General features: G+C 55.3%; 1 protein-coding gene across 1 annotated transcript in view; it reads right to left on the reverse strand.

The window, feature by feature from the left end:
* Nucleotides 1–4,946: 4,946 nt before the first annotated feature.
* IGDCC3 (immunoglobulin superfamily DCC subclass member 3) overlaps nucleotides 4,947–24,033 on the reverse strand; it is a 39,193-nt gene continuing 20,106 nt past the window's right edge. The window contains 13 exon segments of the mRNA XM_088024860.1: nucleotides 4,947–5,323; nucleotides 5,598–5,817; nucleotides 5,981–6,119; nucleotides 6,631–6,735; nucleotides 6,869–7,060; nucleotides 7,331–7,375; nucleotides 7,378–7,494; nucleotides 7,687–7,934; nucleotides 8,222–8,387; nucleotides 9,546–9,704; nucleotides 10,998–11,135; nucleotides 11,572–11,702; nucleotides 12,013–12,157. Coding sequence (XP_087880986.1) covers nucleotides 5,096–5,323; nucleotides 5,598–5,817; nucleotides 5,981–6,119; nucleotides 6,631–6,735; nucleotides 6,869–7,060; nucleotides 7,331–7,375; nucleotides 7,378–7,494; nucleotides 7,687–7,934; nucleotides 8,222–8,387; nucleotides 9,546–9,704; nucleotides 10,998–11,135; nucleotides 11,572–11,702; nucleotides 12,013–12,157 — 2,033 coding nt within the window. The 3' untranslated portion in view covers nucleotides 4,947–5,095.

The raw sequence follows: 24,033 nt of genomic DNA on the forward strand, positions 1-24,033 counted from the left end.
GAGGCAAGGACCTGCACAGCACAGGACATGATAGGCATTCAGGGGAGAAGGAGCCCCAGGCTGTGGGCATTTTGGAGTGACGGCCAGGGCCAGACCCTGCTGCAGTGTGGCAGTGGGCACATGGTGCGGGGTGACCATCTGTGTCCTCGGGAGATGCGAGTCCAGGGTACATCCCTCTTGAGCCCGAGGAGCAAGGTCTTTCACTCCCTGGTCAATCTGGCTCCCTCTCTACTCTCCTCTACTCTCCTCCCCCCGTTTCCTGCCCCAGGTGGCCCCAAGATGGCCAGGGAAGCAACAGAGTTCCCAAATCAGACCCTATAAAGCTGTCTGTGAGAGGCGCATGGGTCTAGATCTCCCCCTCCGTGACCTTGGCCTGGACCATCTCTGGTTGTCCCCACTCCTTCACTTCCGCTTCCGGTCCCGATCCCCCTTTCCCCGTCCTGAGCGAGGTGACTCCCTCCCCGCCACCCTTCTCCCTCTCCCTTCCCTCTAGGCTCTGGAGCACAGTTCGGTTTTGAGGGTCTGACTGGGTTGAGTGGAAGGGGCTTCAGGCCGGGTGTGGCCAGCCCGGGTGCTAGCCCTGGCCCTGCCTCTAACTTCCCTGTGCCCTTGAGCGGCTCCCACCCTGCATCTGTCTCACGAGAGAGACCGTGGTCCCTTCCAGTGCTGGTATTCTGCGCTCTACCGACCCAGGCTGGTGGGGCTCTCAGGCGTGCACCGGCCTCCTTGCAGGAGAGGGAGCAGGCTGTGGTGTTCACAGGGGCCTCAGGACTGGACACCAGGATCCCTCTTCACTGACGATAGGGATGTGACCCATAAACAGGGCTTGTGTAGGAGTCGGGAGCACCCGTGTCCTCCAGCCCCAGCAGCAGCCCCTTCTGGCTGGGTCCTCTTGCGGGGAGCTTCTTGCTCACCTAGCCCCCAGCTCCCACGTGTTCTCCACCTGCCCCCCGCCCCCGAAGTGGTCCTGTGATAGTTTGAGAACATGTCCATAACGTTGACTCTACTCCCATCAGAAAGTGGAACCTGCTTCCCCTCCCCTGGGATAGGGCTGGCCGTGGTGACTTGCTTCTGATGAACAGAATGTGGCGGAAGTGACACCACACAATGTCCTTGGTTAGATTCGAAATGGTGATGCAGTTTCCGCCTGGCCGGAAACTAGTCTCTAGTCACCTGTCCTTAGACGCCAGCCACCGTGCTTTGAGGAAGCCCAGGCCACTTGGAGAGGCCACGTGGGGTGTGGGAGCCAACAGCCAGCATCAGCCACCTGACGTGAGAGCCAGCAAGCCCTCAGATGATTCCAGCCCCAGCCTTCAAGCCGCAGCCACCGCTGCCTGGGAAAGCAGACAACTGTCCTGCTGAGCCCCTCCCAGACTGCAAATGTCTGACCGAAATAGATGGTAGATCAAGCCACTAAGTTGTGGGGTGGCCTGTGACCGAGCGTTAGACAGTTGGACCCTGTTGCAAGCCTGGGCAGTGGCTGCTTTCTGCCCCTTGGGGCAGAAAGTGTTGTGTATGGGGGTCGGTGTCTTCCACCTGAGGCCACAGGACTATTGGAGATCGGGAGCCAGATTCCAGCCAGGCACCCCCCCCACCCCGCTTTGACTCCTATTTCTGCTAATCTTCCTAATTGGAACCCTGCTTCCCTTTACCTTAGCTTGGTCCAGCCTTGTTAGAACAGGCCCTGCCTATATTTGCATGTATGCAACTTGCATACATCTACGTGGGTCATACAAGGTGGTTTCTAAATGTTTCTGGATGCCCCCCTGGGGAAGGTACTAGCCTCTTGGACTCTTGGAGGGGACAGGGACACTGGGGGTTCACCTGAACTACTCCCATCCCCTGCAGGATCTATTTGACCAGATGACAAACCCACGACCTTCCCAGGCAGCCCTCGGATGGCTGGTGTTGTTGAAGAAGTCCTGTGTTGCAAAGTTCTGTGTAAAGAGAGGTGAGGTATTCTGTCGATATTTGGGCTTGGATCTTTTATCTGGGAAAATCTGGGCAAGTCAACCACTTCCCCCGGAGACTCAAGACAGGTACTGTGGCGGCCTCAGGCTTCTCTTTCTCAGTTCAGCATCCACACACCATCACTGTTTCTGGCCTGACCTGCAGGCCTCTTCCAGAAGGGCCAGTCCAGGGCTTTCAAATGTTCTTTTAGGAGCAGAACCCTGTTTTCTCTCTCATGACCCTGAAGTCATGACCTGAGCCAAAATCAAGAGTTGGACGCTTAACTGACTGAGGCACCCAGGTGCCCCCAGAACCCTGTTTTCAAATGAAATCTCATGAAGAGCCCAACATATTAGATAAATTGGAGCCGCTCTTATTGAGTGTGGGCAGGGAGAGTGGAATCCCCCTGCAGAGAGGTTCACCCCCATACCCCTCCCCACAGCTGGAGAAGCCCAGCTTGCAAACCACTGTCCTGGTTTGCTCCTCACAAAATGTGCCTCTGGATATAGAGCCCAGCCCTCTAGACCTGCAGAGCTTCTCAGGGTGAGCCTTGACTCTCCATTTCCGCAGTAGAGGCAACACTGACATTCTAAGCAGTTGCATTGCACCATTGCCTTTTGCTAGGCTTGAGGCCCACTGAGACCTCCAGATCTTTGTCAGCACAACCACCTTTAAGCCAAGTCTCTTGGCCTATCCTAAGCTTTGGCAGCTCCAGACACCTGGCTTCAGGAGCTTGGACTGAGGAGCGGACAGGGAGTAATGGAGAGGCCTGGCCAGGAGTTACGGCTATACAGCCATAACTGTAACCCTGGAAAGAGTCACTCAGCCAGATCCCATTCCTCAACCGTAGATTGGAGACAAAAATAGTCCTTCCTGGCAAACATGCATGAAAAGTACCCGGCTCAGTATGGGAGTGACTGGTCTCAGATTCCTCACTGCCAGCTAAGGAGGTATAGAGCCATGGTCAGAATACAGACCCTGGAACCCGGTGGCCTGGTCTGGACACAAACTCTGGTCCTACCATAACTGGCTATGTGAGAGTTTCGACATTTCCTTCATTTCTCTTCTCCTTTCTCAGTTTCACCATCTGTAAAATGACATGACGATAACTCGACAGTCTACCTTCCCAGAAAGGATGCGGGGACCCAGGGAACCTGCCTCCGTGTGGGGGCCCAGGATACAAGGTGCCTGTAAGCGGTACACGGGGGCTGCCGTTATTCTGGACTCTGACCCTGTGAGGGTCAGCCGGGCCCACCAGTGGCCCCCCTAATCCCGGCACTGCCACCCCTGCCCAGGACCTGACGGACACAGCCACCAAAAAACTCAAGGTTCACTTTGGCAACAGGACTTTTATTCAGTCAAAATGAGTACAGTGTGACAAAAGTCAGGTCAAGTCAGGCCAGGTGGCTCCTCACCCGGCTCCTACCCCAGACCACTCTTCCCGTGGGAGAGGGGTTTCCGGGATGAGGGGGCTGCCGAGAGGCCAATGCAGGGACAGAGGGGGCACTGTGTGGGAGTTTTGAGGACCTTTGGCACAGGCCCAGCATTTGGGAGAAGGGGCAGACTGCCCTTTCCCGAGTCCACATGGACACGACTCCAGTCTTCTAGGAAAACACCACAAATTCTATCTTCTTCATCTAATTAACTAAACTTGGGGGGGGTTCCCTAGGGGGTTGGGGGTCAGGGACTTTATGGTCTAATCTCATACTTAAGGAATACACTTTTTTTTTCCTTTAAAAAAAAGTTTTCCTTCTATTTAAAAAAATGAGTTAACCAAAAATAGGTCTTTGTTTTCTTGGGTTTTTTTTTTCTTCCTACTTTACGTATTTCAAAAAACACCACGACAGAAAAGAAAAACAAGAAGTCACAAGAACATAAATCTTTAAACACACCTTGTATAAAAATATCTTCCAGCCGCATCTGCTGACAGTGGTCGTCCCACTGTCCAGGGGTTGGGTCAGGCCGGCTGTGTCCCGTGGGCTAGAGGGCTGGGCCATGTCTGCCAGGGACCCTCCCGACCCAACACACGCACACAGCGGTCACGCGCACAGTATGTTCCAAGGGGCCAGCCCGCTCCAGGGGCTCTGGGTCTGGGCAGGATCGGAGGCAGGCTTCAGGGTGACCCTCCCCAACCCCACCCCGGCAAGGCCCGGGCAGGGAGCGGGTTGTCGGGATCCCAGTTAAGGATCAGTTGGCGGAGAGGGTTGAAACTGGAGTGGGCAGACGAGACAGGGTGGAGCAGCGGCAGTGTGCTGGAAGGTGGCTGGTTTGGAGCGATGTGTACTTCAAGGAACACATTTTCCTCTCATTTTTGGCTTTTTTTTTTTTTTTCACATTTTCTTTGACTAATTCCATCTTTGTTTCTGTCGGTCCTGAGAGGCCCACCGTTGGTGACTTAGCCTCTGGCCTCCTCTCTAGGGGCAGGATCGAAGGGCTGCGGGCAGGAGGAGGGTCCAGTGATACAACACAGGCCCGGATAGCCAGCGAGCCTTGAGGTAGATGTTTCTTTCACACCTGGAAATGGGGAAGTGCTTTTTTTTTTTTCCTTGTTTTTTTTTTTTTTTTTTTTTTAAACTCTGGACAACCATATGGGGAGGGAGAGGGGGTTGCCCCTACAGGGGCTTGAGGTAGGAGTGCATTTGGGGCTCTGTGGGGTGGGGGGGGCTGAGGCCACGGCCCAACTCCCCCAAGAACATTCATTCCGGCTGAGGTAGGTACTGAGAGCCAAATAGCAAAAATCCATCCTGAGAAAACAAGGTCAGTGGAGGGTGACAGTGTCAGGGGCCCAGCCACAGCAGGGGCGTATTTTTGGAGTCTAATTCACCTTCCTCTCTCTTCTCTTTTTCTTTTTTTAAAGGAAAACATTAGTTCCATTCCAAGTCATGTGGATACCAGACAGAGGTGAGGGGGGACATTAGTCCAAGGGAGAGGCTCCTGCAGAAACCCCGCCAGGTCCTGGGGCGGGGGGGGGGCGGGGGGGCGGGGCGGGGGATCCCTGCTGAGGCTACTTTAGGTCTTGACCATCTGAGGGTCAGTCAGGACAGAAATGCTGGGAAGCCCCCATCTGAGTCCCACATGACAGGAGAAATCTTGCCTTTGACCTGAGAAGGGGGTGGTGCCCCCTCCAGGACCTGCCAGACACTGGCTACTGTCCCGAGCGAGCTGGCTGGGCAGCTGGTGCAGTGGGAGCCTGGGTAGCCTGTCCTTCGCTGAGGAGGCCGGGGCCTCCGTCCTGGGGTGGCAGGGCGGCTGCAGGGCCTGCGCTGGGGGCCTTGGCTTCTGACATCCTCTCTTCCAGAAGGCTGAATCCCTCGAGTGGCAGCATGGAGAACTGGGTCTCCTCACTCAGGGCAGGGTGAGGGTCTCCCAGATCCTGCTGGGGAAAGGGCCGGCGCACCGGCGTCAGCATGAGGGTCAGAGCCCGCGAGCCCCCAGCCAGAGGGTCAGGCCCTGGACCCAATCCCACTCAGGACTCCGGGCCACCCTGCCTGATTCAGGCACTCAGAGAGGGGCGCCGGCTGTAAATTCTGTGCCTGGAGCTTGGAGAAGGCCGAGGACCCAGGCTTGTGAGCAAGGTGAAGGGAGGGCCGGACGGGGAGGTGGTCTGCACCTGAAGCAGGAGGCTCGCTCGAGGTGGGGGCACTCACCAGGGGTCTGGGGTCAGGTCTGGGGTCAGGCCGCCCCGCTGCCCCAGCTGGGGGGAACAGCTGTTCCAGTTCTTTCATGTCCACAGGCTTCTTATCTCGGCCCAGCTGGCCCCGCTCTCCCCGGCCCGCCCCATTCAGGGCCAGGATGCTAGGATCCCTTGGGCTCCGGGGGCCCTGAGGAGGGGAGAGCTGGTTTTCTACATCCTTACACAAGAGGACCCTAAGGGTTGAGCCAAGAATTAGGGGGAGGGTTTGGGAGGGGGAGCAAAAACAGAAGGCTGGACACCGTGAGCCCCAACTCTGCTTCCCCCCCCCCCGGCGGCAATGCCTTCCCTAGGGCCCCCCCCCGCCCCCCCCCCCCCCGCCTCCTGCCTGGGACCCACCTGCCCCTTTGGCCGAACAGGAGGAAGAGGACGCAGAAGATGATGCAGGTGACCCCGATGTGGATGCCAATGACGAGGCCTGTGGTGGGCGTCTGGTTGGTGGGCTCCTCCTTCCGGCAGTCACACGGTGGGCTCAGGGCTAGGGGCAGGGGAGGGTTGGGCCCTGTGGCTCTCCCAGCCCGAAGCTTCTCCAGACACCCGGCCTCTGGGAGCTCCTCCTTCCTCAGCTGAACCCGCCTCCACGTCTACATCCCCTTTGCCTTTGGGACCCCAGCCCAACCTTTTCTGGTTCTCTTTACCTGCTACCGAGTACTAACTTTGTGCCCGATACTGCACATAACACCTCTACATGGACCATTTCATCCTTACCACGGCTTTATAAAGTAGGTGGTATTAAAAATAAATAAATAAAAAAGTAGGTGGTATTATCCCTATTTTATAGAGGAGACAACGGGGACTCAGGGTAAGTAACTTGCCCACGGTCACACAGCTAGAATGTCATACCGCCAAACCTCAAACTCAGATCTAGGCCTAGGTTCGCAAGGGCCCCATGTGCTGTTACACTCGCCCACCTCCCCTGGGTCCCCGTCGCCCCCTCCTCCCTCCGCGAGCACCAGTCTTGAGCCCAGCAACCCCCTCCCCCAACTCACCTGTCCTCTCAGATGCTCCCCTCAAAGACACGAAGCGGACCGTGGCATTGCCCTCCCCGTGCTGGTTGTAGGCGAGCAGCTTCACCTCATACACTGCGCTGGGGTCTGAGGGAAAAGCAGTGCTGTGCTGAGTGACCCCCCCACCCCAGCTCCCACCGGCAGCTCTGCTGCAGCAGGGGAATAGAGGTGACTCCTGCGCCGCACCCCTGCCCAGCTCCCCACGCGCGGGCTGCCTCACCGAGCTGGCTGAGGTTGTAGGAGGAGACTGTTGCAGGCAGCACGATGGGGCCGGTGAAGGAGGCCCTGCTCCCTGGGCGGTAGAACAGCTTGAAGCCGCCCTCGTGCTGGGCCAGCCGGGGCCAGGGCCCCCACCGCAGCTGCAGGGACGAGCTGCCCAGGACCCGCACCGACAGCGGGGGCGGGGCAGGGGCTGCAGGCAGAGGAGGTCCGGGGGTGAGGGGCTGGGCCATCTTCCACCTGGGGCCCCCACGAGCCTGGCTGCTCTCTGGCCTCTGCCCCAGGGCCTCTGCTTGCTCAAACCCACCTTTACGTGAACTGGATGCCCCCTTCTCAAGTAGACCCAGACCCCACTCGGCCTCGGGGCCGGGCGCCCGGTGGGCTAGCATGGTGAACAGGTGCGCGTGCTGTTTTGCTCTAATTCCCGGACTGTCTGGTAGCGCACTCTGTACCCAGGCCTCACCTTCGCCCAGGGTGCTGGCCAGCACAGGGGCAGAGGCTGAGCTGGCCCCCTTGGCGTGTAGGCCTTGATGTAGAAGCTGTAGGCAGTGGAGGGTTCGAGGTCGCTCACCAGGTGCTGAAAGGTGCTCTTGCTGACTGCCTCCTGGTACTCCAGCTCCGGAGGGTCTAGGGAGGTGAAGGGGAGGGCAGGGCAGTGTAAGGGATTCGAGGGAGTCCCACCAGCGCTGGTGAAATGAGGGCATCCAGGGTGCAGGGGGGGGGGGGACAAGGGAGGGAAGGGGTTGGGTTAGGACACTCAGGATTGAAAGGGATGAGAAACAGTGAATGAAAAGAAGGGGCTACGGAGCCCCCACTCACCAGCAGCCTTCCTGATGTGCAGGACATAGCCAATAATCTCCTTGGTGTTGACCAGGGGTTCATTCCAGGACACACGGACCTCAGTGGATGACACGGAGACTGCCTGCACATTGAGGGGGGGGCCAGGAAGACCCTCAGCCCATAGCACGGTCAGCCTGGCACTGGCCTGGGAGGATCCAGCACTGTTCTCGGCCACGCACTGGTAGATGGCCTCGTCTTCAGGACCGATCCCAGAAATTGTCAGGGTGCTGTAGGGGGAGGGAGAGCCTCAGATCGCCTCCTCCTCCCAGAGTATCCCTGAAATTTGGCCAGATCACCCCGTTTGAGAGATGGAGAAACAGCCCCTCCAGCAGACACGACTTGTCTGAGGTCTCTCCGTAAGTCGGGGACAGACCTGGAACTCAAACCCAAAGTCTCCGGATCCAATTTAGTGCTCTTTCCTGGCAGGAGGGGCACAGCCCATTCAGGCCGTTCATCCGGGCCCCCTTCCCCGCATCTTCCCCCGTTCCCACCCCAGCACACACCACACACATGCCTGTTGTTGTTCTTGAGCCTGACGTGGCCTCCTGGCCCCAGCACCTGTCCGTTCTTCAACCATGTGACATGTGGGGGCGGCTCCCCCTGGGCTTGGCAGGTGAACATGGCTGTGGTCCCAGCTGGCCTGGAGATGGACTGGGGGTGCTGGACAAACTCGGCTGGGGCTGGGGTGGGGAGCAGAGAGAAGCCGTGAGGGGTAGGTGGACGGGCACGAGAAAGCTGTGAGTGAAAGGATGGGTGGGTATGGGGACAAGGTGGGCTCGGGATGCACACATCCGCCCCTCAGAGAATCCTCCAGGTGGAGCCCACCCTCCACCCTGGCCCAGGCTTCAGGAGATGACAGCAGGCCTCAGCTCACTGGCCCCAGCGAGGCAGACCCAGGAGAGGACTCCATTTTAATGACTATTTAAAAGACTGACATTTGTATCCGAAAGCAATCAAGCTGAGCTCCCTGTTCAGGAAATTGTTAAATAAATAAATGTGCTAATAGGTTTGGCTGCACCTCGAAGGCGGTAATGACGGGGAGATGGATGAGCCCTCAGTACCAGCTCCCCTCGCCCCTATATTCAATTCCCCCCTCCTCCAATCCCAGGCCTCCAGCTTCCATTAACACCCGAGAAATGAAATGCTCCATCACTTTCATTTGGACAGATTAACGGCACATGGAATGCTAAACAAACAGGCATTTAAGTTCCTAATTCCCCTATCTCCCACCCCTTTCCCAGCTCCCTGGGAGGGAACCACCCCAGAAAGCCCCTGAGAATGGGATCCCAGCCCAGTTCCTGGGGACAGTTGAGCCCCAGTGCAGGAGGAGGGACAGAAGGACCTGATCAGCTTCAGAGGCTAACACCCGCGCCCCCCGCCGGACGCATTGGAGACCAGCTGTACATGTGCACGTGTGCGGGGCAGGAGCTGGGGTGTGAGTGAGAAGGAGAAACACCTGAGAGCGTGCAGGCAGGTGTGAGCGTGCAGGTGCCACGTGTGTGTGAAGGAACACAGCACGTGGGGAGGAGGGCACGTGTGAAGAACAGAGGGTTGGGGGAGGCAGCGGAGATTATAAAATGGGAATGACTGGGCATGGGCGGAGGGATGGCAAGGGCACCCCGAGGGGCACGCAGGGGCCGATAACCCAGAATGCATTCCCCTTCTCGGCACATGCCTTCCTGGGGGAGAGCTGGGGGCTGCCTTTTGGCCTGGAGGCCCGGAGAGGGGCAGGGGCCAGGGTTAGGAGTCCAGGGCCCTGAGCTTGGGTCAGGGCTGGTGATGAAGCCAGGAAGGAATGGGGCAGGAGAAGAGGGCTGCGGGCCTGGGGAGCTCCATACCTTGCACCACCAGCCGGCCCTGCGCTGTTCTCCTCACCCGGGTGCCTGGCCTGTTGGCCGCGCAGACATAGACGCCGGAGTGCTGGACCGTCACGTCTGAGATGATAAGATTTCCAGTGCCCAGCACCTGGATGCCCTCCACCCCAATGGGGCGGCCATCTGAGGAGGTAGGGGAGGGGGGTAAGAGTGTGGAAGAGGGCAAGTGAGGAATGGTCCAGGGAACCTCAATCTTTCACTCTGCACCCTTCCTCCCAAGCATCAGGGCGTTGCGGAAGCAGCAGGACCAGCACTGCAAACTTGCCTATTAGCAGAGACCTGGGCTCTAATTCTAGCATTTTTACCGATTCGCTGGCAACCTTCAAGTCCCTTCCCCTCAGGAAAGTAAAGGGTTCGGATTAGATGGGCGTTTCCCAGCCTGGTTTGTCTCTCTTGAAAAAAGTCCATGCTCAAATTTTCATTCCACTTGTGGACTGTCACATTGCCCTTTTAATACAAAGGCTCTGAGAAGTCCCGCAGCAAAGGGACCTGGTTAAACCTGTTTTCCAAAGTTGTTAGACGTTAGACCACCAAGCCATTCTTTCCTCCCTGCAGATCACGCTTTGGGAAATGTTGGACCAGATGGTCCTTGCAGTGCCTATGGGCTCCTCCTAATGGTGAGGCCACTCTTTCCAGCCTCTCCCAGGGACTGGGCCCTCCCCCCACCCCAGGATCAGATTAGCACAGTCAGAATGCAAGGAGACAGCTCCCCATTCAGTCGCTGAAGTGGTGAAATCTACTCCATTATCCTGCCTGCTGCCCCCTCCTTCCCTGATCACTCAGCTGCTACAATGTGGCACAGTCTCCTTGTGAATGCGACCCCACCCCAGCCCCTCCAGACTCTCCTTCCCCTAGTGACCTTTCCGCTCAGACAATGTGGGCCCATCTGCACCCTTTCACTTCTCTTCTTCAGCTGCCTAGGGATTTAGGCTGGGGATTTAGGGGGCCAGGCTAGAGACTGGGGGGCCCACAGATAGGGTGTGACAACTGGCTGAGATTTTGAGGGGTTTGGAGTGGCACTGCCGGGGAGTATAGCCAGGGTGCCGAGGGCAGGGACACGCAGGAGGGAAAAGAACCTGGGGGAAGGAAAGCTGCCGCGGGGGTGGGGAGGGGTGGGGTGGGTGGTTCCTGGAGAGCCTGGTGCCAGCAAGGCAGGCCTGCCGGGACTGGATGAGGTAACCCAGGGAGCTAAGCCACCCGTGCAGGGGGAGGGAGAATGTAGTGGGCAGACCGACCTCCCCAGTCCTGCCAAGCAGAGGGAAACTTACCCCCTCCATAAGGCCCCAGAGAGCACCGACCCCCATGGAGAACAAACAGGATTCAAAGTCCCCCCCCCCCAACAGCTGGGTGATGAGACCGCCCTCCCAGGAGGTGGGACAGGGGTGGGAGAGGCAGGGGCTGTAGGATGAGGCTCACCCAGGCGGCTCCAGGACACAATGGGGCGCGGGTTGCCCGTGGCGACACACTCAAGCACTGCGGTCTGGTGCACCGTCAGGGTGAGGTTCTCAGGCCCCACGAGAATCACTGGCTCCTTGTAGGCCCCAGAGCCCGAGCCTGGGAGGAAGAGGCCATGTTTTTTCACTTGAGCTGTGACCCTTCCCACCTCATCCCACCCACAACCCAGGACACGGGGAGTGGGGAACGAAATTCAGCCCAGAAACCAGGTCCTGTAAGGCAGAGAGGAGATGCTAGGGGCGCCAGGGCCTTGCACACCTCCATCCCGTAGCTCCCAGCCTTGCAGGGGCCCTCTAGCAATGGGAGAGCCCCAGGGGTAAGCAGAGGATGGGCTTCCCTGGGGAGAGCTGAGCCAAAGAGTGGGCCTCTGAACCCTCACCACAAGGAGCACAGAGCCGTGAGCTTAGAAGGTGCCCTGCGTTGTGCACTTGGCTGACAAGTCTCCAGGGCTCAGTTGAACAGGGATTGGTCTGAGGGTGAGGAGAAGTCAGGGGGCTGGTTAGGGGCAGAACCAGTCAGAGCAAAAAACCCTCACCTGACACGGTGAGCCTGGCCCCGTGGCTGACCCGGACACTGGCAATATTCGAGGCCACACAGTGGAAGACACCACTGTCCTCAGCCCGAAGTCCTGTGATCTGCAAGACCCCCTTGGGCAGCAATGTATACCTGTTTTGGGGGGGGGGGAGCAGAGCTGACCGCCAGCACAACCACGGGCACCATCAGCCATAGGGACACTGACGTCACACAGACACAGCCAGGTCCCAAAGTCAGCATCATCATCACAGACCCACACTAGGGCTCTCACAATTACAGCCTTGACAATGATCACACACAGTCCTCACGGATAAATCCACCAGCCTCAGATCTGGGCCCTGCCAGCCACACGGACACTTAATCTCAACACAGCTGCAGAAGCACCACCCTGGAGGCTGCCCACCTCCCCGTCTTCCCTCCAGCTTTCCCACGCGTGGCTCACCGCTCATCGTCCGTGTCAATGGGGACTCTGTTCTTCTCCCACGTGATCAGGGGTTTGGGAAGCCCATGGATTTGGCACTGGAAGCGGGCCACACCGCCCTCCTCTCCCACGGCGGCCTGGGGATGCACGTGGAAGTCCGACATGGCTGGTGAAAAATAGGGATGTGTGTATGGAAGAGGCACACTGCTGAGGTGTGAGGGGGAGGAGGGGTGGGGTGTCACAGTCCCATGTCCTGGAGCCCCGGACCTCACCCGCCCTGGGGGCTGCAAGTTTTCCCGGAGCTAGCAGATGCAGGGCAAAGGCTTGGGGGGGACACACCATCACTGACCCTGCCTCCCACCGTAAGAAGCATCTCCCCCTAAGGGGTGGTATATGGCTGGGACATGCTGAGAAAGGTCTGGACAAAGTCTTGGACAGCAAGCCTCTAACAAGGAGATCTTGGGCTGGTGATCCACAAAGGCCCTACTCCCACTGTTTCTGCTGCTTTCAGATGCAGCTGTATAAACTCCCCCTAAGGCATCGAAGGCCTGAGTAGTATGCCACCTGGTTTACAGATTAGGAAACTGAGGTCCCGAGAGGGGAAGCGGTTAGTCCGGTGGCGCCCAGCAGAGACACCAGTCGTTAGACCCTGCTTACCAGCGCCCAGCAGCCTTTTTTATTTTTTGCCTTTCCTCAGTTCCCCCGTCCCCAGTTCTGCAGCGTCTCGATGCACCCCGAGAGGGTGGTATATCCATCCAAGGTGACAAGCCTCTCAGAAGACTGTCAGACCTACAATCTACATTTCAATGTGTCATAAATATTCAGGGACCCCCTCCCCACCTTTTGGGGATCTGAACTGCTTGAACTCTGGTCTGAAGAGGCAGGGCCAGAGGGGCTATAGTGCACCCCCACACACCCCATTTTAGGCTGGTTAAGTGTCCCTACCCACCCTCATTCCCACCCATCCCCAACACCCCCCACCCCCGTGAGCCCAGGGAAGGTGCCCCTCCCATGCAGGTTCCCAGCTTCAGCACGGGGGGGGGGGGGGCGGGGGGGCTGCGATTTCATTAAAATCCACTTTGCTTCAAGTGCGGGAAGGCGGCTCACCATCTGTCCAGGCAGGCAGCCCCTCCCCTCGGGCACTCCATCAACTGGGACAGTTGTCCCCTCCCAGAAGGAGCCCTCCCCCCACAGCAGCATGGGCACTGGAGCTCGCCCTTGCTCCTGCCCCTGGCTCCCTGGTGTGGGTGGGCACACCCCATCTCAGGCCCCCTTAGCCCCCTGGCTCCTTCTGGACTCCAGGGCAGCCCCTTCGGCAGAGCCTTTGTCCCTTCTTCTCAGAGTCTCTGGGGGCTGACTCTTTTGTGGCGCATTCTCCATCTCATTTGCATGTGGTTCATTAAATATAAACATGCATAAAAATCCCCCGCCCTGCCTCCTCCTCTTTCAGGGCCTCCTGGGAGTGCAGCTGATGGGTGTGAGCAGCTCCTTGCACATGTGTGCAGGGCTGTGTTTTCTGGGAGGATGTGGCTGTCTCCATCTATGTGGTCTGCGTATCTACGGCTGGATGTGAATGGGGGTTTGTAGGTCTCAGCTCCCCCCGCTAGTCTGATTATCTGTACAGATAATCAGTGGGCCTGGGTGGCCCCACCTAGGTAGAGCCTTTATAAGGCATACCTTGGGGGCCCTTGTGAGCAGGACGTGGGGGCAAGTACCCCAGCTGGTGGCCCCATCAGGCTTGGTGAGAGGATCCCCAGAGAGCACTGTGAGGTCAGCCTGCCCCTGTCTCAGGCCAAAGGCTGTGTTTGGCCAAGGACCTGCAGGTCAACCCAGGGGCTTGCGAGAGGGGGTCCCCTCTACCACCTCCGGGCCTCAGCCTCCAGGAGGGCAGGGCTGGATGCGGGCCTAGGGAGTGGAGAGGGCACCCAGGCTCCCGGCTTGGCTGCCGGTACGCCCGGGGCTCTGCCCATTCGGGAGCTGGGGAGAGGCCTGCCCCCTCCCCACTCCAGCCGGAGAAGAGCTCGCAGCCCCCCAGGGACCTGGGGCGGGGCCTGATGGCTCTGCGGACTACAGATGCCGACTCATTAAGGAGCTGACTCCTTTTGTGTTTCTAGCCCCAGCCTGGGCTCCCTGGGGGCGCCTGGAGCGAGAGGAGCTGGCCTGAGGAGAGTGCTAGGGGTAGAGCTGCTTCTTCGCAGGGAGTTGGGGATGGAGAAAGTCCGGCCTCTACCATCTCACCCCCTCCGCCTCCCCCCAAAAGCAAACAAGGACGACAGCATGGGTTGAATGTGTGCCAGAGGGTAGTGATCAAGCAGGCAGTGGTCACAGGTAAGAAGCCGGCCTGCTGTACTTCACACAGTGGACAACAGGATTCCTAAGTGGCCCCTGAGATGCAGCTGAGCCCCTCTGCCCAGGGCTCTCCACACCTCCCTTCCACCAGAGCGGCCCCTCTATCAGCTCTATGCGACTGCAGTTCTCCCAAACATGTCATTCGAGGGGCAGCTTTGCCTTTAAAAGTACTTGAAAACCACTCCATCTGAAAGCCAACCCCTTCATTTTCTGAAGGGGGCACTGAGGCCCAGGCCCTCTGCAGGGGTCCCTTAGTTCTCCAGCAACTTTGTCACGTTGTCACTCTCCAAGGGCAGGTAACCCCAGAGTGGACTGCATGTCAGACCAGCCTCTTCCCAAGGGGTTGGGAGTTGGTACCACGTTGCCGGCTGAGGGAAGAGGAGCTTCAGAGAGAGCTCCTCAGTCCCACCCGTCGGAGCCCAGCTGGCTGCAGGTGTGGCCCAGGGAAGGTGGATGTAGTAGGAGGGGGTGGTCTTCTTTATCTGAGGCTCCTTCTTGCCTCCCCTTCCTCACACCCCCTACCCAGCCCTTTGGTCAGCCCTATCTGTTCCTTAGATGTCCGAGGGGGGTTGCCACGAGACCTGGGGTAGGCAGCGTCCTCGGACACCAGTCCGCTCATCTGTAAATGAAGGGGAGCAGGTACTCCCCCGGGCCTTTCCGGCTAGGACTCCCACTGCCTCCATAAACAGGCCCTTGTCCACATCCACAATCTTGCATTCACTCTTCTCGTTCACAAGCAACTTTTTTTTTTTCTTTAGGAAGTGGGAGAAAGATTCTAGGGGCCACTCAGGGCTCCTCCCATCTCTCTGGGACCGGTTTGGTTCACAAGTTTGTTTTTGCCCTGGCTGGTGCTAGCAGGCCACAGAGTCAGAGGGAAGGCGTCCTTCACGATGTCTCTCCGGGGAAAGGATTTCTGGGCAACCATGGGCATGTGGGCCTGAGGACGGGACCTCTGAGCATGCTGAGCCCTGAACCAGTCATCCTGGAGCCATGGCGTGATCGGTAATGGAACGCACAGGTTACCCGTGTAGCTGGAGACACTGTCTGTGGCCGCTGTTGGTAGTGTTGGGTCTGTGGCTGGTGTTATGTGAAGGTGGTGCTGTGCCTTGTGGCCGTTGATACTTTTGGTTAGGCAGGGACTGTTTTGGGTCCCTCACTCCAGGCCAGGTAACGGGAGGGGGTAATGGGCAGTGGTTGGGAGCCCTTCCAGTGTGAGGGCTAGAGAGAGTGACAGGGAGGACAAAGGCCTGCTTAGGGGCCACTGCAGAGAAAGCCCTCTGTCCCCCAGCCGTCTGGGAAGGAGTCTCCCAGTCCCTCCCTGCCCCACCATGGGTACAGCCAGGCAGTGGGGCAAGATGGGCAGAGAGAGCCCAGCAATCCACGGGGCTGGAAAGGAGCAGAAACAGGCAGGAAACAACTCCTGGACACCCCCTATAAATCACCCAAGGGGAGCGGGGGGGTCTCCTGAGAGCCAGATCTAGACCAGCTCACAGAGGGGAGGGAGGACTTGCCTCCTGGTCCAGGACCTCTGGCGAGGTCAGGTCTGGATCTGATTAGACAGGCTCCAGGGGGACGCTGGGGGGCAGGGAAAGGTCGAGGCAGAGTGCTGGGAAGGAAGCTGGCAGCAACCCCCAAGCCCAGCCTCCCGCTCTCTGACTATAATCCGACGTATGATGACAAAAAGATCAGTGGGCATGTTAGGATGGAGAGTTCAAAACACAGCCTTTGCAGAAGCTGGTGGCACTGGGGGTCCGAGACATCAACTGCCCCCCACCCACCCACCCACCCAGGCAGCTGGTACATGAGGAACAACCACAAACGACAGACTCCTCCAAAGGCCACCAAGGCAACCCCTCCTTGTATCCATTCCCACCAAGGATCAGGGACACCCTGGATGCCTAGCCCTTCCTCAGGCAGCTGAGGTGATTGTAGTGTTTTTCTTTACACCGTAGACAAGGCTGAATCTCCTCTGCTTCTACCCACTCCCCCTAACCGTCCCCTCTAGAATCACATTTTCCAATATAGTAGCCTGCTATTAAGCACTTGAAATGTCGCTAGTCCAAACTGAGATGGCTGTTAAGTGTAAAATACTCATTGGATTTCAAAGATTGAGTATAAAACAAAAAGACACTAAGCATTAGGGAAAGGCAAGTCAAAACCGTAATGAGATACTGCCTCACACCCATTAGGATAGCTTCAGTCAAAGCAAAAACAGAAACAAAAACAAAAAACAACAGAAGATAACAAGTGTTGGCAAGCATATGGAGAAATTGGAACCCTTGTGTACTGTTGGTAGGAAAGGAAAATGGCGTAGCCGTTACGGAAAACAGTGTATGGCAGTTCTTCAAAAATTAAGTAATAGAATTAGCATATGATCCAGCAATTCCACCTCTCGGTGTAGACCCGAAAGAATTAAAAGCAGGGTCTTAAAGAGCTATTTGTATACCTGTGTCCAGAGTGGCATTATTCCTAACAGCTGAAAGGCGGAAGCAGCCCAAGTGTCTGTCCCTCAGTGGGTGAGTGGATTAACCCCATGTGGTACACACATACAAGGGAATATTATTCCGCCTGAAAAAGGAAGGACATCTGACACATGCTACCACGTGGATAAAGTTTGAGGCCATCATGCTAAGTGAAATAAGCCACACACAAAAGGACAAACACTGTATGATTCCACTTACATGAGGTACTTAGAATAGTCACACTCAGAGAGACTGAAAGTAAAGGGGTGGCTGCCAAGGGCTGGGGGAATAGGGAAATGGAGTTTTACTTCTGGAAGGTGAATTCTGGAGATGGATGGTAGTGATGGTTCACACAATAACATGAAGGTACTTAATGCCACTGAACTGTACACTTAAAAATGGTTAAGACAGTAAATTTCAGGGGCGCCTGGGTGGTTCAGTCAGTTAGGCGTCCGACTCTTGATTTCAGCTCAGGTCCTGATCTCAGGGTGGTGAGACTGAGCCCTGCACTGGGCTCTGCGCTGGGCACGGAGCCTGCTTGAGATTCTCCCACTCCCTCTGCCCCTCCCTGCCTCTGCACACCCGCCCCCCAATGAGTGCACTCTCTAAAACTAAAAAAAAATTTTTTTAACTTAATACTTTAAAATTTAGTAAAATTTAAAAGTAAATTTTATGTGTATTTTACAACTTAAAAATTGGAAAAATAATTGTAATTGGTAGTAATAATTAATAATTTAAAATACTGGGGCACCTGGGTGGCTCAGTCATTAAGCATCTGCCTTTGGCTTGGGTCATGATCCCAGGGGCCTGGGATCGAGCCCCACCTCGGGCTCCCTGCTCACTGGGGAGCCTGCTTCTCCCTCTGCCTGCTGCTCCCCCTGCTTGTACACTCACTCTCTTTAAAGATAAAAATCTTTAAAAAATAATTTAAAATACTGATTACAAGTTCAAATACTATTTTATTACTATTTTTTTATTTTTTTTTTACTATTTTACTATTTTAAACTATTAACTATTTTACTATTTACTATTTTAAAGATTTGGTTCACAAAAATGCAAAAAACCTTATTAACAATTTAAAAATGATGATTATATTGGGGCACCTGGCTAGCTCACTTGATACAGCATGTGACTCTTCATCTTGAGGTTGTGAGTTCAAGGCCCATGTTGGGCATATAGATTACTTAAAAAAAATAAAAATGAAAGTAATGATTATATGTTGGAATAGTTTAGATATATTAAGTTAAATAAAATTGATTATTAAAGTTAACTTTGTTTCTTTTTTTTAATAAATGTGACTGACTCCTAGAAAATTTAAAATTAGCTATGTGGCTCATATTATATTTCCACTGGATAGTATTGCTCTAGAAGACAAACAATTTTGTTCTTCACACACAGCCCTTCAAATACTTGAGGTCTGGGTTGTTCCCTGAGAAACATCTTCGGAAGTGAAATACCTTTCACTCCTTCAGCCCCTTGTGATGTGAAATGATGTTCAGATGTCTTGAGCCCAGAGACCCTCCTCTAGCCAGGCTCTAGGTGGGCATGGCCCCCTTAGAGTAGGGCATCTAGAAATGGCCAGAGCCCCTTGGGGCTGGTCTGAGCCTTTTATCACCAGAGGACCTTGAGCAGATTTCAGCCATCAGCTGCAGTGAGTGTCCCTGTGCTGTCCAATATGGTAGCCACTAGCCACATGTGGCCATTTAAAATTGCATCAAATTGAAAAATTCAATTCCTTTGACTTACCAGCTACCTTTCAAGCGCTTAAGAGCCACAAGTGGTACAATACGGGACATCACCAATAGAATACTTGCATCATCACAGAAAATTCTACTGGACAGTGCTGGTCTAAATCAAGACAAGGCCTCAGACCCCTAGCTGCCTTCTCTCTTGCCACCCCAGCTGAGAGCCCCCTTCCTCACGATCTTGAGCACTAGCCTAGCATTGCCCCTGCGGGCTCCCTCTGCTCTTGGTCACGTGGACTCAGATGGCTGACAAGGCCCATATTCGATCATACCCTAGGGCTAGCACACTGTGTGACAGAGAAGGCCTCACACAGCAAGAGTTTCAGCTCCTAGTGGGGAAATACTTGCTAAGAGCTTTTAGAGGTAGTAGGACAGTAAATGGTATGGGTTCTGGAGTCAAACAGAACTACATTCAAAACTCAACACTGCCACTCTTAGCTGTGTGACCTTGGGCAAGTTCCTTAATCTCTCAGAGCCTCTCCTTTCTCACATATCACATTGGGAGGAAAACAGCTCACGTTGCTAAGCTGCCGTACTAGGGGGACCCAATGAGATATACCTGTAAAGTGCTTAGCACATAGTAACTCCTTGCTAGTGATTGCTGAGGGAAATTGGTAGAATCTTGAGTTAAAGGGAGCTGAGAAGATACAGAAGAGGACGGTGGGCTTGCGGGGAGAGGGAGTAAAAGCTGTCTTTTCCAAGGGGGTGGCCGTCTTCCCTCAGAGAGGCTAAGGCCCAGAGAATTAGTGGTAGGACCTCAAGCCCTCTAGAGAAGTGAATAAAGACAGAATTTGCAAGGCCTGGATGGTGAGGGGGCATCCGTGCCAGGGGAGGGGGCAGCCAGGTATAAACCAAGCTCAGCTTCTTCTATCTCACTGCTGCCTGGGGCTTCACAGGGGCCCAGGCAAGCTGTCAGCTGGAAGAGGCCACTGGGTAATTGAGGCCTTGATTTCTCTAGTAAAATGTTTATGAAGCCCATAAACTCATGCCTTTATTGGCCAGGCTCATTCCCGGGGATGGATGTGGCTCTCTGAGGTGTAGTTAAAGCACCTGCTGAACTCAGGCACCCGAGGGCTCCTCTGGCCTCCACCCAGACCCACCAGGCAGAGTGACCCCTGGAGGGCAAGGAGGCCAGCCAAGTCCCACCTCAAATGCTCTTTAAACTCCTCAAAGTACTTGTAAATGTCCTATCTCTAAACTTACATGGGAAGGAGGGAGGTGGTAGCAGAGAACCTTGAGTCCTGGGGATTTGCCACAACCCCCAAAGGGATCTTGGTCTTGTCCTCGGGGTTATCTGGCCCAGGCTCACCTTCCCCAGCACTCTGTCCCTGTCTCCTTACTATCTCAGTCCCCACATTGCCCCTGACTTTCACTCTGTTAGGGAAGAACCACCACGTTGATTAGACATTGCCATTTGGGGTGGGGGAAAGCATGAACTTAGAAGACCTGCATTTACTTCTCTGAGCTTCCAAAGGGAAGTCTGAGAGTTGAATTCAGGTTCTGAATCCAAAGAGTATGTTTTTGGGGCTGGGGGCACTTCTGGGGTTGGGTGTTGGATGGGTGTGGGTGGACAGTGTCTGCTTACAAACAGCCCCAGAGGACTGCAATGTCTCACAGGCCATGCTCGGCTTTACTGATTCCCCTAGGCCTTTGCCTGGTGACCCTGCTCTGAGAAGCCTCTGGATCCCTTTGTCTGCCACCTCGCCTCCTCAAGCCCCTTACCCCCTGCCTCAGCCCCGAACCCAGCCCCTCCCACTCCAACACCACCAGCTCACTACGCCCCCCCAGCCCCAATTCTAACACAAAAGGCAACTTTGTCTTTCAAGTCAGCAGCCATAAATCCACATCGCTCCCCTCCCTCCTGGCAGCCACCTCTGACAAATGGGGGCCTGGATGGGGAGAGGTAGGGAGCAGTGGGAGGCCAGCCTCAGCTTGGGAAAGTGCCTGCATCCAGCTGTTGGCCCGCTGTAGGGCTGGTGAGAGCATCGAACCTTTACGGGCCTGATCTTTGATTCCGAGGGACTGTAAGGCCCAAGGCACCGATGCAGGGGAGGCAATCTGGGCCTTCTCTGCACCTCTGCGCTGGGCGTTTACAACCTAAGGAGAATAAAATCTCTCAAAGTCCTGCTTGTAATGATTCTGCCCATAATTTGGGGGCTCCAGTTCTTCCTCCAGATCAAGCCATGAGCTCCTCCTCTGCACCCTCGAGTGGGGGAGAGTGTGCTGAGGGACACTCAGCGCAACTGCCTTACGTGGCCTGGGGGATGTGCCACTGGGCAGGGGTGCGGTGGTGGCCCCTTATACCTCCGGGGCTCAGGGAGCTTATGTGACACAGCCGGTGACTGATGTTAAGCACGCATTTGAACTTGGAGCGGTCTAGCTCCATGGCCGGTGCTCTTTCCCTGCGTCACGACTGGGGTGGGACAGGGTGGGCGCACGTATTCCAATGCTGCTCAGACAGGACTGAGGATACCTGCATACACTCTCACAGAGAAACACAGCATCCTAGACCCTGAAGAGCACCATGTGGACTCAAGGTCAGAGACATCCCACAGCATAGCAGGCTGCACCCAGGAAGGCACTCCCCCAGGGCTTGGAGGCAGGTTTCCCCGAGTGTAACTAATGCAGAGAAGCCCCATGATAAGACGGTGTTATCGCCCCACTAACGCTCCCTGAGCCCACACTTTTCTTAAGTTCTATGAACACAAGTGTATCAATAACCCGGATGCTCGGCCCAGGATAGCTCTTCCCTGAGCATTTCCAAATCAGCAATCCTGGACACCCAGCGGCAGGGAATGGAGAGGGTGGGGCCTGCAGGGCTACTCCCGTTGTCCGATGGGCCTTATAAAATAGAGGAGTAATCTATTTTCCTGGTTTGGGGCGGGAGGGCAAAGCACTGCGAAATACCAGTAGCTTCTGTGGGGTGAATGGCAGGGAGGAGGAAGTGCTCGAGGGGTAGTTGTGAGCCAGACTCAGTTCTTTTCGCAACTGGATGTATGATCTTGATAAAACCAAAGCCCCTCGCTGGGCCTGTTTCCTTCTCTGTAAAAAGAGGGAGTTGAGGGGCGCCTGGGTGGCTCAGTTGTTCGTTAAGTGTCTGCCTTCAGCTCAGGTCATGATCCCGGGGTCCTGGGATTGAGCCCCGCATCTGGCTCCTTCCGCGGGAAGCCTGCTTCTCCCTCTCCCCCTCCCCCTGCTTGTGTTCCCTCTCTCGCTGTGTCTCTCTCTGTCAAAAAATAAATAAAGAATCTTTAAAGTGAGGGAGTTGAGTTGGACAAGTTGTAAAGGCTCCTCCAGTGTCAGCCTTTGAGGTACATTTGCTTCCAAGCACGCCAGCCAGGGGTACAGGGTCAGGGGCTGGGGGCCGACTGGGGAATCCCTCTCTGCCTCAGACTTGAGAATGTCCAGGCCCAGCAGAGCCCCTTTCCACAGACGGCACGTCTCTGCCCGTGTCAGGGTCACCAATCTTCCTTGTGTAAACCTGCCCAGGCCCACAACATCCTTAACTTCCCGTCGTTCTGGTCAAGACACCGGATCTGTCTCACCTCCCGGAAGGGCGGCTGGTTAGGCGGCCCAGGCTGGAGCTATTAAGTAAATTGCTTTCACATGACCATGAGGACAACTCAACAAAAACAGATACTTCCCCCAAATTTCCAGAGTCATATATTAGGATTTGTAGGGACTAATACTTGCAGGGGTCAGGTGATGGACAGGGGACCTGGGATCATGCCTGCTTCTGTCACAGACACCCTATGTGGCCTTTCAGTTCCAACTTTGGTTTCCCCATCTGTAAAACGGAAGTGGGGCAGGACAGACGAGACCATCTCTAAGTTCCATACCAACATTAAGATTCTAGGATAACACTGGGTAAAGTGGTCCCCTCTGCATCCATGAAAGGACCCTCGCCTATTCTCAAACCTTGATCCGATGCTGCTTTTCTGCTTCACAGCTCTACAGAATCGCTGGTGGCTCAACACCAAACCACAGTAGATTAAGGCCTGCTGGTGCCCCACCCCAACAATATTCCAGAATAAGCCTTATCTGTTTGGGGGAAGAGGGAGTATATTCCATAAGAGGATTATAGAGTTTCTTGGTTGGTATGGGGCTGCCAACTCTTGGAAATAGACTTATTTGCCCTCTAGTTGTCAGAGGTCTCCCAAAGCCCTGAGAACCATCTTCCATAGAGGGTTTCAAAAGCTTTCCCATAAATTCAAAGGAGTCACCACACCCACCCCCTAACCTCTCCCTCTCCCTCTCTTATTGATCATCATGCACTCGCTGCCCAAGCTATAAACAAACCAAGGGGTCACTGCCCCATCCTTCTCCCTGTCCCCCAACCAACTGGTCCCCAAATCCTGGTGTATTGTCTCATTTGCGTGCCATTGCCTTGCCTTAGGCTCTTATTACTTTCCCCTCTCCAGCCTTCCCACTTGCGGTCCTCTCTCTCTCTTCCCCCATCCCAAAGCCGTAAGTATCTTTCTAACCATCCAATATGATCATTAAACACCTTTGGTGGTTCTCCATTGCCTTGAATCAAAGCACTCTCCTTGGGATGGCATTCAAGGTCTTCATTATTAGATCCTGTTTCATCTTCCTAGCCTCAAAAGCCAGCCAATTCTGCCTTCATGTGGTTTGTACTCAGACCATGTGAGACAGGTTTGCCTTCCCTGGACATATTATAGATGCTTACACTTCTATTTCTTTACTTCTGCTGTCCCCTGTGCCTGGAACATTTTGCTCCTTTCTCTAGCAGCACCCCATCCTCCACATCTCCCAAGGAGGCAGAATTGTGCCTCTCTCCTTGTCCTTATCTGTATTAGAGTCCATTGTTCACACATAATCTACCTTCTAGCCTGAGTACCTTACTGGCAGGGAACAGTCTACCTTGAGTACCTAGAACAAACACTAGGTAAATAATAATTGCTCATAAATTGTTTCCTGAATGCTGACTTTAAAGGTCATATGGTTTGGGGGGCCCTTCCCCAACATCCTCTCTTCCATGCAAGTCCCCACCCCACCACAATTCAATGTCTGGGGCAGGTAACTCCTCTACCGGAGTCTCAACTTCTGCAATGAAAATGAAGCAGTTAGATTGGGCCACCGTTCTCACACTTGGTTGTGTAGCAGAATAACTTAGGAGGCCAGCTAACAGTGCAGATTTCTGGACTCCACTGCCAGAGGTTCAGAGCCTTTGGTCAGGCGCGATGCTCAGGAATCTGTATCTCTATTAAAGCTCACCAGGGTGTCTCAAATGCACAGCCCGGATTGGGAATCCCTGGTCTGGCAGGTTCTTGAGAATCTGATCTTCCCTAAGGCTCCAGCATCCCATAAGAGCAGATTCTCAGCACAGCCTGCACCCCCTTCCCCCACCCCAAGCTTTGCTCGAAGCGGGCTGGTCCAGGCGGTGTGGACTGCGATGCCACGAGGCGCAGAGTGGGCGGCGGGCGGGCAGACCAGCGTGCGGGGGCCCCGGCACCGTCCCCGGG

This window comes from Eumetopias jubatus, unplaced genomic scaffold (genome assembly GCF_037043125.1).
Source record: "Eumetopias jubatus isolate StellerSeaLion01/CBP00866 unplaced genomic scaffold, mEumJub1_p1.0 scaffold_7, whole genome shotgun sequence".
In the NCBI taxonomy this organism is placed as follows: Eukaryota; Metazoa; Chordata; class Mammalia; order Carnivora; family Otariidae; genus Eumetopias; species Eumetopias jubatus.